General features: G+C 36.3%; 1 protein-coding gene across 13 annotated transcripts in view; it reads left to right on the plus strand.

Annotated features, from left to right (window-relative positions):
- The window catches only part of Dmd (dystrophin), a 2,040,854-nt gene that overhangs the window by 1,980,940 nt on the left and 42,002 nt on the right, over positions 1-17,912 (plus strand). For 7 of the 13 annotated variants that reach the window (XM_070040660.1, XM_070040663.1, XM_070040662.1 and 4 more), the window contains 5 exons: positions 1,257-1,393; positions 2,060-2,098; positions 6,893-6,958; positions 8,037-8,102; positions 11,436-11,594. In XM_070040660.1, the coding sequence (XP_069896761.1) occupies positions 1,257-1,393; positions 2,060-2,098; positions 6,893-6,958; positions 8,037-8,102; positions 11,436-11,594 (467 nt within the window). The remainder of the gene's footprint in view (positions 1-1,256; positions 1,394-2,059; positions 2,099-6,892; positions 6,959-8,036; positions 8,103-11,435; positions 11,595-17,912) is intronic. The other 6 variants (XM_070040664.1, XM_070040667.1, XM_070040671.1 and 3 more) reach the window with 2 other exon arrangements.

A 17,912-nucleotide genomic window follows, 5' to 3' on the forward strand; every position in this document is an offset into this window, starting at 1 on the left:
TTTCACTTTTGTATAATATCTCAGATCATATTTAATGCTGTGATTTATGGGGCCCCCAGATGTTTCTCCAACAAAAGTGTATCTAATTACCCTATTCGTAAAGCCTAAGGCAATGACCGACACACATGGAGCACAATAGACACCCAATGAATATTGTTGGATGAATAAATAGGTTTTCTTCTTTTTGCATGGTTGCAGACAGGACATCTCACATTCCTTTTGCACAGCTTTAGAGATTGTATGGAGAGGTCGTGTGGTGATATGCAGATTCCTCAAAATGCACACCTTATAACTGTTCATCAATATTCATGTTTTATTTCTGAGATATTAACAGCTAATGCTTTTAGTACTGTTATACTTAAATACTTAGTTACAGGCCAGGCAGTTCCCTTTTAAACTGCATCATATGAAGTAGGTTTTATTATTTTTATCCTCTTTTGATAGGATGAGGACTCTGAGGTTCTAAGGTCAAATAATTTGCTCATGGTTCTCTAAGAGGGAGAGACCTCTCCTAATGTATTATGAACATTTTCAGTGGCCAGTAGGTTTGTGAACAGTCCCTGGCAAAATGGCCATGGCATAAGCCTGGGTATGAAACTTATGTTCTTTAATCTCTAATACATACCATTCAATGTGTGGCTTGTTTAACACCAATGTTGACATTATCTGGGTGCATATACAAAATCTATCCCCGAAGGCCCTAAGCCCCTGACTTTGTACATCAAAATCTGTGTTTTAGCAGTCTCTTCAGGGTGCTCTTAAATATGTCAATGTGAGAAGCTCTCTTTTAGAGCACATCTTTCTTCCATGATCAGACGAGTCAACCCAGGCCTTTGGTTACCTTTCTCATTACCATTTCTCTTACAAAGGTAGTCAGTGATGAAGAACCTAGCATGCCATGAATATTGAATGGATGAAGAGCAACATTAATGTACCTAAAGTAGCTTTTTAATATACTGTAAAGGGTGGTAAATTGTAAGATGAAGTAGCATGCTAGCTTGTATGCTTTATGTTTTCCTCATACTAACTTGTTAGTCTTACCATTATTTTATAGATAGTCAAGTGTTTCAGGGAGGCAAGTAACCCATCTAAGTTACTAAACACCGAGATAATTTTGAAGTTCCACTCAAATGATTTCACATTCTTTGGTTATGGATTATAATTAATTGTAAAGCAAGTGCTCTGTGGCTATAGACTAGAGTTGTCATTTTGAAATTGGGTTTTCCTAAGCCTGATCTCACTGATTTCTCTTTCAGACTACATCAGGAGAAGATGTCCGTGATTTTGCCAAGGTACTAAAAAACAAATTTCGAACCAAAAGGTATTTTGCGAAGCATCCCCGCATGGGCTACCTGCCAGTGCAGACTGTCTTAGAGGGGGACAACATGGAAACGTGAGTAGTGGCAGATGTATATTTGAACTTCTCCCAGTTGAATACCTTCTCTCACTCCCAAATGCAAACAGTCTCTTCTGTTTATCTCCTTGAAATTATTTTAGCTGAAAAAAGAACAAAACAAGCTGATGTTCAATTACCATTTTCCAATGTCTCTTGACAATTACTCTTTCCAAAAATTAAACCATTTCACAGGAAAACGAAACAGTGTAGTCACTAATTACCTTTAAGTCTTAAGAAATATGGGACTGTTTACAAATGAGTGATGCCAATATTTCATTTTGATACTCCTCCCTCACAAATCAGTAGAAGTGTGTCTTTTTGTATCTGATTGTGTGGTCATATGTACTCATTTCCCCCCCCCCCCCACTGGAGAGAAAATATGGTCACTGGAAATTCCTTCACAGTAAGTAGTGATGATGTTCTTTGATCCAGCTGATGTCTTCTTGACCGCTTTTAAACCTCCTCCTTGTATGTTTCTGTAACTGACAACAGGCACACAACTATGTGTTTTTCTTTTAATTTACTTTCTACCTTTATTTGGCTGTTGCTTTCCATGGTTCATACTTAATTGGTTAAATTTTCTTTATTTTTGACCTCTCAGTAATTTTTGTTGTGGCTGATTTGCTTGTGTCTCTCTTCACCACCTCATTTTTTGTTTTGCAGTCCCGTTACTCTGATCAACTTCTGGCCAGTAGATTCTGCGTGAGTACTTTTGCTGAAGGGCGCTGCTACCACCCACACATTTGCTTGCTTGATTTTTAAAGTTTTTGTTTGTTTCATTCTGCTTTTATTTAAATGCATATTAATTTCCTGTCTTTTCATTTCAGTTTTTTCCCCCTTTCTCTTGATAAAGTTTTGAAAGTCTGATCTACCACAGATCAGGAGTATCACAGTAGTGTGTGCAGGTGCTCTACCTGGTTTCTGATCAACAGAAATTCTGGATTGAGTTCAAATTAAAATCAAAGGGATTGTAGACATTTTAGTTGTCTTCTGGGAGATATGTTTTTATATTTCCTCAAAAGCAAGGAAAAGCTTCCTGGTTATAGAATTACTTTCTATAAAAGCCCTTATTTCTGGAGAGTCAATGATTTAGAACTGTCAAAAGGGTGATGGATTTTTCTTAGGGCCCTTTATAAGCCAACTATTAAAAGATTTACTTTAGAACACAGTGCTGAGTTGGGTTGAATATTTTCAGTGATACCTATTGACTTTTATCAAGTTCTGTCATGTTGTTTGACCGAGTTTTATATATGTAAGCTCTCATGTTTAAACTCATACTCCTCCAAACTAATTATTCAGCTTATAAATAGTTACACATTTTACTGGAAGGAAAGAGTACTGTAGCCTCTTAGTACTACTGGTGTATATTAATAATACTACTAATAAATGCTAACAGAGTTCACAATTTATAATGTTAGAAACTTCTTTGGGGGCTTGGTGTGATGAAATGCACCTGTAATCCTTGCTACCTGGGAGGCTGAAGAGGAGGGATCACTTGAGTCCAGGAGTTTGAGGCCAGCTGCACAACATAGTGAAATTTCGCTTCAAAAAATTATGAGACATAACTTCTAGAAACTTGTGACTTGTGTATTCGCAAGCATGTATGCCTGTTTTAAAATTAGCTGGTGTGAGCTTTTGAAGACAATTCTGGTATTTCACAGTAGTCTTTGTCAATCTACAGTTAAATACCTCTACTATATGTAAAGGGGAAATGACCAGATTATAAGAATTAAATTTATTTTTGTTTTAAAAGATTATTCTACTGTATAATTTGAACTAAATCCTTAAAAATGTCATATAGTGGTAACTATATACTACTACTTAAGATTTACTTTAAGTCTTCATTGCCTTAAAAGTAATAGAATGTTTCCCTTAAAAAATGCATATTGTGCCCCTTTACCTTTCTATAATGGGGTTTGATTTCAGGGATTATGCTCCTCTACTGGCTTGTTTGCTCAGCTGGTGCTCTACCTCTTGACCCACACATTCAGCCATGCTTTTTGCTGATTATTTTTGGAAATGGAATCTCACATTCCTGTTCATGCTGGCTTTCAAACATGATCTCCTGAGTAGCTAGGATTATAGGCATGAACCATCAGTGCCTGACTATGCCCCTTAATGGTAGCTATAAGTAGTAAAAAGTCTAATTTCTTTAATTTACATGCTTATAAAACTTGAGAGTTACTTATTTAGATTCAGTTACTTTTCCTTCCTATTAGTGATTTGGTTTCCATTGCTTTTGATAGAAGTTAGAACCTTTCATAAATATGAAACCTTACAGTATGTTGTACTAAATCCCCAAGCCTGATTAAATCCTAAGAGAATAGGTTTACTCTGTGTCAGAGTAAGTTTAGCCAAGGAAGATATCCAGGAGACAAGTATGTTGAAGAACAATTTTTTAGAACACACCTAAACATAGTATAAAAATGATAAGACAAGAGGAACTAACAGTTTTTGAGGGAAAGAACTCATAAGGTAATGAGAAGAAATACAGCAAGCAGTCAGTTTAAAGTAAGTGAAGTAGAGGACATTGTCTTAAACTTTCAAGCACTTTAAAGTTAATACCATTTTATATTAAAAATTCTTTCTAACAACTGAAATATATTCCCAGTTTGCCTTTGCATGAAAAGTTGGTTAGATTATTTAGGAAGTGTGAGAAGTTCTAATTTTAAGGGAAAAAAAACTGCAGTCTGTGTTTTCTTTAATACCATAATTTCATTAAAGTCTTTACTCATAGGATTATAAATAAAATATAAAATCTACTGTAAACCTGTCCAATCAAGCTGAACCAGGTCCTGACATGCTTTATTTCATAAAAATTCTACTTGATGTTATCCAATCTTATGATGATGACAGTGTTTCATCCGTTTAATAAGCATCACAGAATTGGCAAGTTTTTTGAGATACAGACCTTTTGCTTTTCCTTAGTCAAAACCCCTTTGCTTGTGTTTGTCATCTTATTTTAAATGGAATCTAGCCATAGACCTTTTATATTATGTGTCTATAGTCAGGCAGTCCAGGGGTGTTCTCTGAACTCTTCTAGTTTGAAATCTTAATGAATGAAACCCTATGAATGGAGTTTTCATAAAGAGAAAATGGAGGTGGGTGAGATGGCATTGGCCAAGTGGGTTTTTAGTACTAATAGGGAGTAATTCTTCTTGGTATAAGGTTTTGTATTTGTGAAGTGGGATGTGGGAACTGTATTATTTTCTTCCTTTGGAAATGATTTTGAAGAATTTGCATTTAGTTTTATTTCTGGGTTAAGTAGTTTTGTTATTTTGTTAATTCTTAGCTGTCCAATGAAGTGATTTTTTTTTCCCAACCAGCACTTTCTTCTGGCTCATTTTTTTGGTTGAACAAGTATTTATTTTAGTGCACATTTTTAAAAGAATTCTAGCTATTATGAGTTCTTGTACTTATTCATGCTGTGATAGGTGCTATGTACATTAATAAGAAATAACAGAATTATCCTTGGGCTATGAATTAAAGCTCTGTATGATTTTTTTGTATAAGATGTATTAATGTGCTCTAGATTTATATGTCTACTTTCCTTGGGGTACTTTTCTTTCAATATCTCATGTTTTCTTTCTTCTGTGTACTACTACAGAAACAACTATTGTCATGGAAAACACTAGTAACATTTTCATAGTGGGCTTTTAGCTTATAAAACATGTAACTGAAAGACTGATTTGTTCAAGAACATAATGTTTATTTTATTTTTTTGGGGGGGGGGTCCGGTCATGGGGCCTGAACTCTGGGCCTGGGCGCTGTCCCTCAGCTCTTCAGCTCAAGGCTAGCGCTCTACCACTTGAGCCACAGCGCCACTTCCGGCTTTTTTCTTTTTGCTTATGTGGTGCTGGGGAATCGAACCCAGGGCCTCAGGCATGCAAGGCAAGCGCTCTACCACTGAGCCACCTTCCCAGCCCTAATGTTTATTTTTAAAAAACTCAAGTATTAAGTTTTTTCAAATCTACGATGAAGATTTCAAAACAAACCATAGCATTTTTCTAATAATGGACTATTCTAAGATTCTAGAAAATAAGCAGAATAACTTTCTAAAACTATACTGAGTATTCACATGGAAACCTTTGGATTACCCATTACATTAAACAGCCTCCTTTTGTTTCCTTGTGAAAATTTAAACATCTTCTATAATTGACCTGGACCACATCATACTGGTTTCATGGTTTCATAAATATGATCCCTCTCCCTCTCCCTCTCCCTCTCCCTCTCCCTCTCCCTCCCCCTCTCCCTCCCCCCAGATTTCTGGTTCCCTAATTATTTCATATAGTGTGTTGTAATTATGTTATAATTAATCTTCATTAAGAAATGGGAATACCTGGCACAGTTCCTACATAAACCCAACTATAAGTGCCTTCATTGTTCCTTTTGCTTTTTAATGTAAGAGAAAACAAACATATTCTTTTTAGTATTCAGACCAAATCCTTGAATTCTGCTTGGATATTAGGCTAAAACCAGAGCCTGCACAGGCTATGTCACTGTTGACTTCTGGGTTCATGCATTTACCTAGGGGCTTTCTGGGTCAGGAGAGAAGTGGAAGAGACCTTTTGTCCTATTCCAATTAAAACACAAGTCCAAACTGTTTTTCAGAACAGATTTTCCCCCTAAGGTTAATCTAAAAGATACTACTATAACTTCTAGCATAATTAATAGGCCAAATATGAAAGTACAAAAAATTTGTTAACCCTACCGAGATTCTAGTAAAAAAAAAAAGCTAAGACAGAGTATATACTTATATAGCAAAAGTAACTGGATTTTCCATGCTAATTCTTTCCCATTATCCACCTATATTTGAGAATATGATATCCCTAATAAGAAATATATCTACTATTTTGACATCCTATTGAATTGAGTCATTTTTTTTGAAAAGATAAGATAATCTTAGGCCTTTCTGGTTTTTTTTTATTTGTTTCTGTAAAGTACTAGTATAGTCCCACTGTTAAATTGGTAGACATGTTCCTTCTTTAGAAAATTGCACACACCAAGACATCTTGATAAGAAGTCTTGGACCTAGAGTAGCCTCTTTGAGGCTAAAATTATTGACAATAAATGTACTACACAAATGTATACTTTCCATTGAATAAAAAGGTGGCTAGAAAATGGCATAGGTATAAACTGTTTGAAAATTTTAAATCATATACTGCTAACACAATTTTCGAACTATGTGAAAAATTACAAGCTAGCAGGACAATAGTCTCTATAGAAAATTTCTCCCTTCACTTTTTCTGTGATTGAAACTCTCCAGAGCAGGTTTGATCTCTATGGCTTTGGAGATAACGAAAAGTGGGAAATCAGCTGTCAGATCTGGATTTAAAATACTGATGCTCTCTAGGATATAGGAACAGCGAAATATACATTATCCGTAAAATTAGAATAAATCGTTTTAGGCCATGTATATAACCTAACTGTATGGTGGGGGTTTTTTTCTCCATTAATGGATGGTGTCTGTAACTAATCACATTTTCTGCCTTATAGGCCTGCCTCGTCCCCTCAGCTCTCACACGATGATACTCATTCACGCATTGAACATTATGCTAGCAGGTATGAGACTAGTTGAATGCTAGGCAAATATTGATTGAAATAACTAACCAAGGAAAGCTAACCTATAATAATTTTAAACAAATCTTTTCTTTCTTCCTCAATCTTGTCTGCTTTCTACTAATCAACTTGCCCTCTAACGTGCATGCCCTCCACTGCATGTTGTCTTTGGACACCAATGAGAGCATGGGTCCAGAACAATCTTATTTAACCTTGGCCTTGAAACATTTCTGATAGCCTTGTTGTGATTTGTATACTGAGGACATTTACTAAATTGGCTTACAGGTCTTCCAACTTTCTTTAAAATCTGTTAGACTAGCTACTAATCTGCAAATGATACTGTGTGAAATGGAGAATATGAAACTACAAGTTTTCTGTTTGTGTGTTTATTTTACATGATATATTGTAAAGATGGGAATAATTAATTTTCCTAATCCTTGGACCTTTTTCTATCCTTCCTTCTTTGTGTTTGAGATCATTTTATACTTAAAAACAGAATTACTAATTATAAGATACCTTGTTAAATAACTCTGTATAAGCATTTGATTAACTATTTTTAGTTATCAGAAGACTTATTTTCTGAAGTAAAGCTTAAAATTAATGGCAGAACATAGAGCTTACTGTGAATCCATCTTTTAACAATATTCTGACTGCTGGGCATGCCTGTCAGTTGTGGAGAACATTAGTTTATTTGCATCTGTCATCAGTGGAAGGCATTAATTGTTTTGAAAAGGGGGTAGAATAGAAGGTATGGTGTGCATTTATTGTTAGGGAAACTTTTCTTCTGAAAACAAAGACCTGTTTTCAGTAAAAAGAAGATCAAACTGTGGAATAAAACAAAACAGCAACAATATACAAGTTCCCTTAGAATTTATATCAGAAATGTAAAGCTGCTAAACTAGCTGTGGTCTACCACACAGAGCCTCAAATGGTTAAGCCAACACACACATCCTTTAATTTGAAGGATTCCTTTCTCCTCTTGCCATGATTTATCCTTTAGTTTTCAGGAATGTTCGATTAGGTCTTGAATAGATTCTAAGAAGTCACATAAGTTTTAATGAGCTTTTACGTTTTTTATCAGGCTAGCAGAAATGGAAAACAGCAATGGATCTTATCTAAATGATAGCATCTCTCCTAATGAGAGCATGTAAGTATCCCATCTCTTTTTACAAAATGTTCCTGACAATGAAATTGCTTTGAAGGATTTAGAGGTAGGATAGTACAGGATATAGGAAGTAGCATCATATTCATTTGATCTTTCAAAGAGCCATTCATTTGCTTTTTTTCTTTAATTCTTTAACAGCCTGGCACAGAATGAGCTCATCCAAATTCAGACATGATCACTATTCTTAATAACAAAATCATTTTTGCTTTATTCTTACTTAGAACTATTTAATACCATATCATTACAAATTGCTGAGTCCTAAATACTTAACTTTAAATGCTTAATCTTTGACCACACCTACCGACTAGTTAAAGGGATAGCATATTATTTTAAAGTAATGGCTAGCTTACATTTTCTCCACTCACACGGAGTGGAAATGAGATCTTGATACAGAATTGTTATCCCCCTTATGCTACATTATTTGGGTATTTTCCTTCAGAAATGAAAAGACTTAAGATTTTTTGTGATTTAGCATCTCCTCAAGAAACTAAGCGTAGTCTTGTGGAGGGTTTTCAGAGTAGATAATACAAATACAGGTCTTATTCATCAGTAGGATGAGAAAGTAGCCCTAATAAACTTGAGAGAAGACTGAGTGGTGCTAAAAGTATTCAAGGACCTGGATATGACAGGATCACACAGACTTACATCATAGAGTAAGGCAGTTTTCGCAGTATGGAACTTAGAACATTCCCATGAACTCAATAGGTTATGGAGGAAATATGAAGGAAAAAAAATAAGAATCCACCAACCAAATAAAGTGTTGAGAGAAGCAATCTAGCCAAACTACAATGATTCTTTAACTTTGATAAGATATGATGTCTTGTCATCTTAGCATGGAGAATACAGGCAAAGGCAAGAATGGTAAATTTATCCAACATAGTAGGTATAGCAACCCAAAGTCTTGTACAGATGAAGAAAGGACTTCATAGAGATTAAATGTAAGGAAACTGTGCCATCCTGACATTTATATATAACTAGTTCTTGATTATATGAGAATAAATCATCTCATCTAGTCCATAAAAGTGATCAAGGTATTAATAATCAAGCCAACAGTCAGTCATTTGTTTATGACTTTGTTACTTCAAACAGTTTTCCCAGTCATAACTGTCATGTATTCTTTTTCATAGTTACGGGGAAATACATTAATGATATCCATGCATAAAAATTTTGGTAGGAAAATAAGTGGCCAAAGAATCAGTCAAATGTAAATGGCTTGAATGATGTGCTTCTTTGGCTCACTGGTGCTATAACACATTCAAATTGTATCCAGATGACAGTGACTGCCATCTATGAACTGGCTAGGAAAACAGTAAGAAAAACAAACTTAATTACAACTATATTTTGCTTAAAACAAATAGAAGGCTTAGCAGTAAAATATTAGAATTTGAGAAGAATAACAAATAGGTGGCAAAACCACTTTTGTTTTTAAGCAAGACTGCTTTAGCTCATTCTGAGGACATGTACTCCATTTTCACTCAGTGTTATGTGATTCAAGAATCCTGGTATTTAGGGGCAGGTTGGGGAAGAGATTTAGTGATTTGTTTGCTTCACTTAAGTGTTTCTTTTTAATATACAATTATTATTATTACTATTTTTGTGGTCCCCAGGACCACACATATGCTAGGAAAATACTATACCACTGAGCTATGCCTCCAAATACTTATTTTTAGTTGACTAGACATATCTATCTCTACTAGTTATTTGACTTGATGGACCAAAAAAATTTAAACCAGGAAGACATTTTCTTAAATATTAGCTTTTTTTTTCAACTTAAAACTAAGTACTAATTAGCTGGGTGCTGGTGGCTCACACCTGTAATCCTAGCTACTCAAGAGGCTAAGATATGAGGATTGTGGTTCAAAGCCAACCTGGGCAGGAAAGTTTGTGAGACTCTTATCTCCATTTAACCACCAGAAAACTGGAACTGGATCTGTGGCTCAAAGGGGTAGAGTGCTAGCCTTGAGCAGGAGAGCTCAGGGACAGCGCCCAGGCCCTCAGGTCAAGCCTCATGATTGACAAAACAAAATTAAGTAGGTATAGGGTGCTGGACATGATGGTATATGCAGGTAATACCAACCCTTGGGAGGCTGAGGCAGGAGGATCATAAGCTTGAGAGCATCCTGGGCTATCCAACAAGATTCTTTCTCAAGAAAAAAAATGTGGAGAGCTGGGTGCCTGTAATCCTAGCTGCTCAGGAGGCTGAGATCTAAGGATCATGTTTCAAAGGCAGCCCAGGCAGGAAAGTCTGTGAGACTCTTATCTCCAATAAACCACCAGAAAACCAGAAGTGTCACTGTGTCTCTACCGGTAGAGCGTTCACCTTGAGCTGAAGAGCACAGGGACAGCGCCCAAGCCTAGAGTTCAAGCCCCACAACTGACAAAAGAAAAAAAAATGTGGGTATGGTGAAAGGAATATGAAAGTATCATCTTAATGATATCTAACCAGAAACAAAGAGCTTTCACTTCTCATTAAGAACAGAATGAAATTCTTATAACTTAGAGTTATAGGTTTTTCAGGAACCAAGAGCAATTTATTCTGAAAATAATTTCTCCTGGGTATTAGAAATTTCCTAGTTTCCAGGAAAGATTGCAGCTGGCTCCCCAAATATGCTTTTTACCTCTTTTATCTCCAAGATTAGTCCTTAAAACCTGCTCTTAGGAGCACATTGGTCTGTCTTCTTTAATCATTCACCTGAGTGACTGACTTTTCCCCCTCACTTTTTGTGTTTCTATCTAAACAGTAATTGCATGAAACAATCATTTATCTCTAGTTTAATTATTTTTTACCATCTTGCCTTCATGACTTTTAGAAGTTAAAATTAACTGACCAAGCAATACTTTTGGTTAAGTTGCCTTCCACTTAAAAATTATTCACTAAAATATTTTAAGGACTGCTGTGGGTTTTTTTCCTAAATATTATCCACAATAGCATGGGTTAGTGAACAGATTATCTTGACAGGCTTAGTAGTGAAAGCATAAAACAGCCATTAGCATGCCTTTTAATATTTATTAACTATTGGCTACCCTATAGCTTTAGAGTCCCAATATTTTTGTGATTTGGGTTTTTTAAATTACTCCATATAAATAATCAATTTCATCTGAAAATTTGATTTAAAAAAACCTCTGAATTGTCATCAGTAGGATGGTACACCACAACCTCCATAGTATCTAAATGTCTTAGAAGCCAAAAAAAATTGTTTAGTTAATTGTTAAGAGCAAGTAAATGTTTCTATTTTCAAATACACACCGAATCCTTCACCCCCAAAGCCAAATAAGGGGGGAGCCAAAACCAAAACCTTTGATTTTATTTTCCAGAGATGATGAACATTTGTTAATCCAGCATTACTGCCAAAGTTTGAACCAGGACTCCCCCTTGAGCCAGCCTCGTAGTCCTGCCCAGATCTTGATTTCCTTAGAGAGTGAGGAAAGAGGGGAGCTAGAGAGAATCCTAGCAGATCTTGAGGAAGAAAACAGGTGAGTTTTCTCTCTAGCTTTGTCATTGTTAAGCAGAGTGCATACAATTGCACACACAGAAAAGCGTCAGGAATCTTCACTTAGAGTCATTCTATGTCTAATTGTTTGCTAAAGTAATCTGTTTAGCTCCTTTTGCAGATTTTCTTTCTTTTTTTTGTTACTGAAAGAAGAAAATGAATGTAATCATATGATTAAGAATTTCACTTTTAGGCACGAAAGGATTAATGCTGATTTAGTGCATGTGCTTTTGGAGGCTTTGATTTTATATTTGAGAATAGAATTTAAGGGGAAAAGGCAGGTCATTTGTTTTTCTGCTTATATAATTTTTACATGTGTTTGGCTATATTATCTCAAACATTTAAGGAAATAGGTTTATCCACTTGCTCATATTGGGGAACAAATTATTCTTATTTTTTCACCATTAAATACACTACTTAAGCTCACTGTCATAGCAGACTAAGGGCACAATTTCAATTAGCCATCACCTGTTAATGGTGTTCACAGAAAAAGAGCAGAAACTAAACCAAAAAAAGGCTAAAGAAAATTCCCAATGACTGCAGGGAGAATCAAGTTGGAAAAGTCTCTCGTATTGTGTGGTGTCAGGATAATGCAAATCATTGGCCTTTTACTTTTGTATTAAATTTATTATATCTCAGGTCCCTTGGTTAAGAAAGCCTTTACACATAATCATTTCTCACAGTGTGCCTTCTTTTGACAAATGCCACCAGGCAAGTCTTTAAAGGAGAAATTGCTCAAATTTGTCACACTTAAGTACTTTCATCTCCTTGGTTTAGCCCAAGGCACCCAGACCTCTTAATCAAGGCAACACACTGTGTCTGAGAACCAGTGCCCTCAGGGAGGATGTCACCTCCAGATGAAAAAGCAAACTGCCATTCATCCAGTCCTTTCTCTGCTACTACCTGCCTTCTAGCTCTTAAGACCTCTCTGACCTCTGGGCATAGTTCCTTATCTAGTTGGTTTCCCTTTAGTTCCTTTCCCACCCTTAAAATAAATCCTACATATAGTATCTTCCCAGAACCAAGACCCATCATGACATTCTTCCTTTATTGGATTTCTATGTCTTCTAGTTTCTCTGCTGGGCATTAAAACCTTCCACAATTTTCTCTTGACCTGCTTTTTCAACTTCAGCTTCTTTTGTGCTTCCTGGGTTCTGGCCATGCTGGTATTTCAGAATACATCCTGCTATCATCCACTTTGTAAATCAAGTTCAATCTTGCTTCTCAGCCTTGCTGCTAAACCCTAACCCTCAACAATCTAGTCTGACAAAGGAATCCTACCCACCCTTCCTAAACTTGTTCAAAATAGCTTTCCCTGCCTAGAGCCCTGCAGTTGAATGTGTCTTTTGCTATTATTACTGGAACACCTTGGACTTTTCTCTAAGAATTCCTTGACAGTTGGCCTTTTTATCAATTACTATTAGCACCTCCCTTTAATGAAATAGCTGAGGCAAGGCCTTTGAGGCAAGGCCTATGCCTTAATCATCTTCATGCTCCCTATAGTACCTATAGTGTGAAAATTAAATGAATACTTAAGAAACATTTGGTTAAATAAAACTGGAGAATACAGCAGGCATTTCACATCTGGGGGGGTAATATCAAATATTTTCAGACGAAGGAAGTTCAAGGATACTTTGTTTTTAGTCTTGTATATAAGATTATCTATGAACAAAAGCTATGGTTGATGAAACATTTGCCTCTATGTTTGAGAATAGCCATTAGTTATGATTAGTGGTAATAATAATTGGCAATGACCATTAGTATTTATTTGTGTTCAATCTTTAACCAAGTCAGATAGGAAGAAAAAGTCAGGATTGACATTGTAAATAGAATTTGGTATTATTAAGGAGTAATTTTTTTTACTATATGATTTTTGCCATTGTACAATGTAACTTTTTTTTAATTTAATTTAATTTGTGAACATACTGACAATGTAACTTTTTAAGGTAATTGATCATGAATTCTACCTTGTTTGTTGTTAGCATACTCACCAACCATCCCATGACAACCAGGACAAAGAGTTTTAGTAAAGATTACTGGTAGCTATCATTCGTATATCACTTTCAGAGCACTTAGGAGGAGAGGGTGTCTGAGAATGGAACCCAGGACCTTGTACATGCACACAGCACATCCTCTGGACCTTGTGCATGCACACAGCACATCCTCTGTTACTAAGCTCAAAACCCAGTCCTTCCTTTTCAGAGTACCTTGTATCTGAAAATAAAGAGGAGTCTTTCTATGTATGAAAATACGGAAGAAAGAAGCATTCTATGAAAATATCGCTTACATAGAATTGTGTCTTATTCCCCAGAACGTAACTTAACTTGAGAGATTTGTAAAGAACAAATGTCCCTGAATGGACTAGTTTGTCTGTTTGTGGTATAGTGACAGCCACTTTACCCTGAAAGATACTGAAAGATATCCAAGATCACTCTTCAGTAAGAGGATGGTTTGTTCTCTGAAAGAAAGAAGAGAATTGTACAAGGGATTCACCGAGCTCCAAAATGAGGAATCAGGTGTTGGTACAAGTCTTTCTGTAAGTTATCTTGACATTCAAGAAAAGGTCAAGATGAAACTCTTCCTTTCTCACTCTACTTTTCACCTCTTATGAATTCACATTTGTCACCTTTTCAGCTCTTACCAAATCCAGAGCAACCATCCCTCCAGATCTCCTCCCATTCTGAAAACAACTGTACAGTTTTCTTTGTTCTCTCCTCCTTTAACTTCTTGCAGTTCTCAAGAAACTTCTGAGCCATCCCTCCTGACCTTTGAATTCAGTGTTGTTTAAGAAGCCTTTAATTGACATTTCCTGTCCTTCCCTAAGAAAACCCAAGAAGTGATTAGATGTCCTCTCGGTGTGCCTGGCAGCTGCTATTTCCCAAGTCAGAATTAGGCTATATCATTGACAAATATGAGATATATTTAGAGAAAATGAGAAAACATATTTGAAATTCAGTGGTAGTCTCAAGTGTTTTGGGTGTGGACTTAGTATATCACTTTGTGTTGTGTTTCTTTATTCTACAATTATAACTTATTTCCAAATAAAAACATAGGAGAAAGACATAGAGACTCCATTCCTGACTAGATATATTAATTCTCTTAATTATCCTTATTCATAACACTTCCCCACAAGCTCCCAGGAAAACAAGATGGCTATGTTAGAACGGTCTCGGGGGTGTCTTATCTCTGTCATTAGATTTCCTTTTTCTTCCGATTATTGCATATAACATTCAGTAAATATTTGTAGAATAAATGAATTACAATGAAGCTGAATCTATTTTGGTTGTAACACACATGCATGTGCATTTGATGAAAATTCATCCACAAACCGAATTTTACAAAGAAACACCATTCATAGGCTTTTTTCTCCTGCTCACTTTTCAAAATACTTCCTTTATACAACTGTCTTGATTAGCAGTAAACATTGCTTTGTCATAAACTTAGAATGTTAAAAATCCATTTTCCAAATCCCAGGTGCTAAATGTCTTTCCCATCAGCATCCTGTAATTCTTGGTTTATGCTACAAAAATAAAGATAAAGCTCACTCTGACTGAATTTTTCTGAGTGTCTCTCATACGTTTGGGGGACTAGTGACATTAGTTTTATTTCTGTGTAATATCTCTCATGACCACAGATAATTCAGATTTATCTTTATTTGGTAGAGGCCAGTTCAGGGGTAAAATTTTGCTTTCATGTGTATCCCTAAAATTGTAAACGCAAAGTTTACTTTAACTGTAATCTTTTATCTGATTTAATCTGTAGTGTTTAAATCCCAACATGCTTTTTTTTATTCTGCACTGTCTCTGAGGCTTGCTTTGAAATACAAGGTATGATCCTAGCAATATAAAGGTAGCCTTTACAGGAAACATTCATTGTCATCCATGGCCAATTAATTAGATTGTTCCTCAGTCTAAAAGGTGGGTAAATACTGACCTGAGTCACTGTGAAGCCTAAAGTTAAAGTTATTAATATCATATGACAATAGGGAACTATGGAGTCTTAGGACCTATTCAGTACTTTTCAGATGCCTTATTAGGTAACCATTACCTCATTAGGTAGCCTAAATTTGACTTTTTCACTTGATCCTTTTCATTCCTCTCAATGATCACACAAGATTATTTATGTTATTTTCGAAGAAATTTTACAGATTGGTCACTCATATCACTGAATTTGAAGTAACTAAAATCATGCACCTGTCCCTTGCCCTGTAAGTGACTTGATCATGGCAGGCCCTGTTCTAGAAGTTAGCAGTCTTCTTTGACTCCATCTGCATCTCATGTTCTTTTGGTCTTTGTGTGAATCTGAAATGGTGGTGAGATGGCAAGCTAAAGGAGCTGAAAGGGATCAGGAGTAAGCATTTCCAGCCAGGGATGCATTTAGTGTCCAGATAAATAGCAGAATATATTTGGATAAGGAGGTAAAGAATGGCAGGTGATAGTTCTGGCCATTTGGTCAAGGCCATGTGGAGAACTATATGGTGCCATACTGAAGAGTTTATTCTATTCCCCTGAAAAAGGATAGAGAGCCCCTTCAGGGTATCAGCCAGGAGCAAGGCCCTAGATGATCGCTTATTAACATCTCTCTTGTACAACAAGCAGCATATGTGCGTATACAGATTCATATAGCTGTGTGCAGAGTGACTTTTTGAAAAGAACTATCTGGAAGTAGAAAACCAGGTTTGGAGCCCAAGCAAGAGATCGTTAGAGTCTCAAGTAAGGTAGCTGAAATCAAGAGAACAGACAAACCTGAATTCTACTTGAAGGAGAAGGGAGAGTGGTTAGATTTGGTGGTTTGTTGACTCTGGAAAAAGTAAGGATGTTTCTCAGGTCTGGTGGGTATGCAGCAAGTTATTTGCATCTGAAGCTGACATTTCTGGCAGAATAGTCTGCCCTTTAATTCAGCAGTATTTATAGAGGTCCTTCCTCAAGGGCTCAGTCGCTAGAAGGTGATGTATAGGGAATGGGAAAGGTTGGGTTGAGGTCCTGGTGACCTCCCCATATGTAAATGTCTAGGAGTCTATGAGAAATAAAACTTGGAAGCTTACAGGACAGATGTAGGACTAAGAATTAAGGCCTGTGAGTCACTAGCAGAAAGATATCACTGAGTTTGGTAGACCTCTGCAAGATGTGAACATTATTTATTTAATGTTTTATTCCTTGAAAAGAAAATGTATGAATTTATACAAAACCCACAGGGTTTAACAAGAAAAAAACAGTCATTTTCCAACCTTATCTTTTTATTGTGGTCTTTTCTGTTCATTCATTGTTTTCTTGTGTGCACTAAAGAGTTTCTATACATGCAAGTATTTGAAAATGTATTTGAGGTCATTGGGATTATTTCAGTCTGTTGTGTTCACTCAGGTCTTGTCTTTTTTACTTAAAACTCCTACTTTCCAATAGGGTGGAAAATTTTTCCATAGGTGAGGAGGAAAGCTTGGGAATAATAATTTGCCCAGGGGCTGGGCAAATGTGGCTCAGTGGTAAGAGTGCTTGCCTAGCATGCACAAAGCCTGTGTTTGATTCCTCAGTACCACATAAACAGAAAAGGTCAGAAGTGGCACTGTGGTTCAAGTGGTAGAGTGCTAGCCTTGAGCACAAAAGAAGCTCAGGGACAGTGGCCAGGCCCTGAGTTCAAGCCCCAGGACTGGCAATAAAAATAAAAAAATAAGAATACTAATTTGCCCAGAAGAGGCAAGAAGGAGAGGGGTTAAGGGCACATAGGCATAAGAAGAGACTTGGCCTTGAATTGGAGGACTAACTCTGAAGACAATATGATACATAAGGAATTTAGGGTGAGGAGAAAGGGGTGGGAAGTCAATGAAATGAATGCTAAAATGTCTAGTAGAGCCAGGCACTATCTGTAATCCTATTTACCCAGGAGACTGAGATCCAGAGGGTCATAAATTCAAAGCTAGTCCAGGCAGAAAAATCTATGAGCATATAGGCATATCTCAAGTGGTAGAGTGCCAGCCAAGCAAGGAAGCGGAGTGTGAGAACCAGAGTTCAGAAATTCAGGACCAGCAAAAAATAATGTTCAGTAGAGATCACTAGAAATGAAGAGAGACTGATTGCGGCATTTGTTTAAATTAGAAATGGTATATGAGAAAGCTAATGAAACTAGACATTCATGTTACTTGGCAATATGAGCCCCAAAACAAAGGGCTACAGAGCTGTTTTTAGATAAAAGAAGCTAGTCTGACCACATATTCAGACAACCAAGACCTTTTATGGCAAGGATAAAGAAGGGCTGGAAAGTATACATGATATATTGTAAAAGCGGTGTAAAAAATTGGGTCAGCCAT

This window comes from Dipodomys merriami, unplaced genomic scaffold, assembly GCF_024711535.1.
Source record: "Dipodomys merriami isolate MVZ:Mamm:240054 unplaced genomic scaffold, mDipMer1.0.p SCAF_3, whole genome shotgun sequence".
NCBI classification, from domain to species: Eukaryota; Metazoa; Chordata; class Mammalia; order Rodentia; family Heteromyidae; genus Dipodomys; species Dipodomys merriami.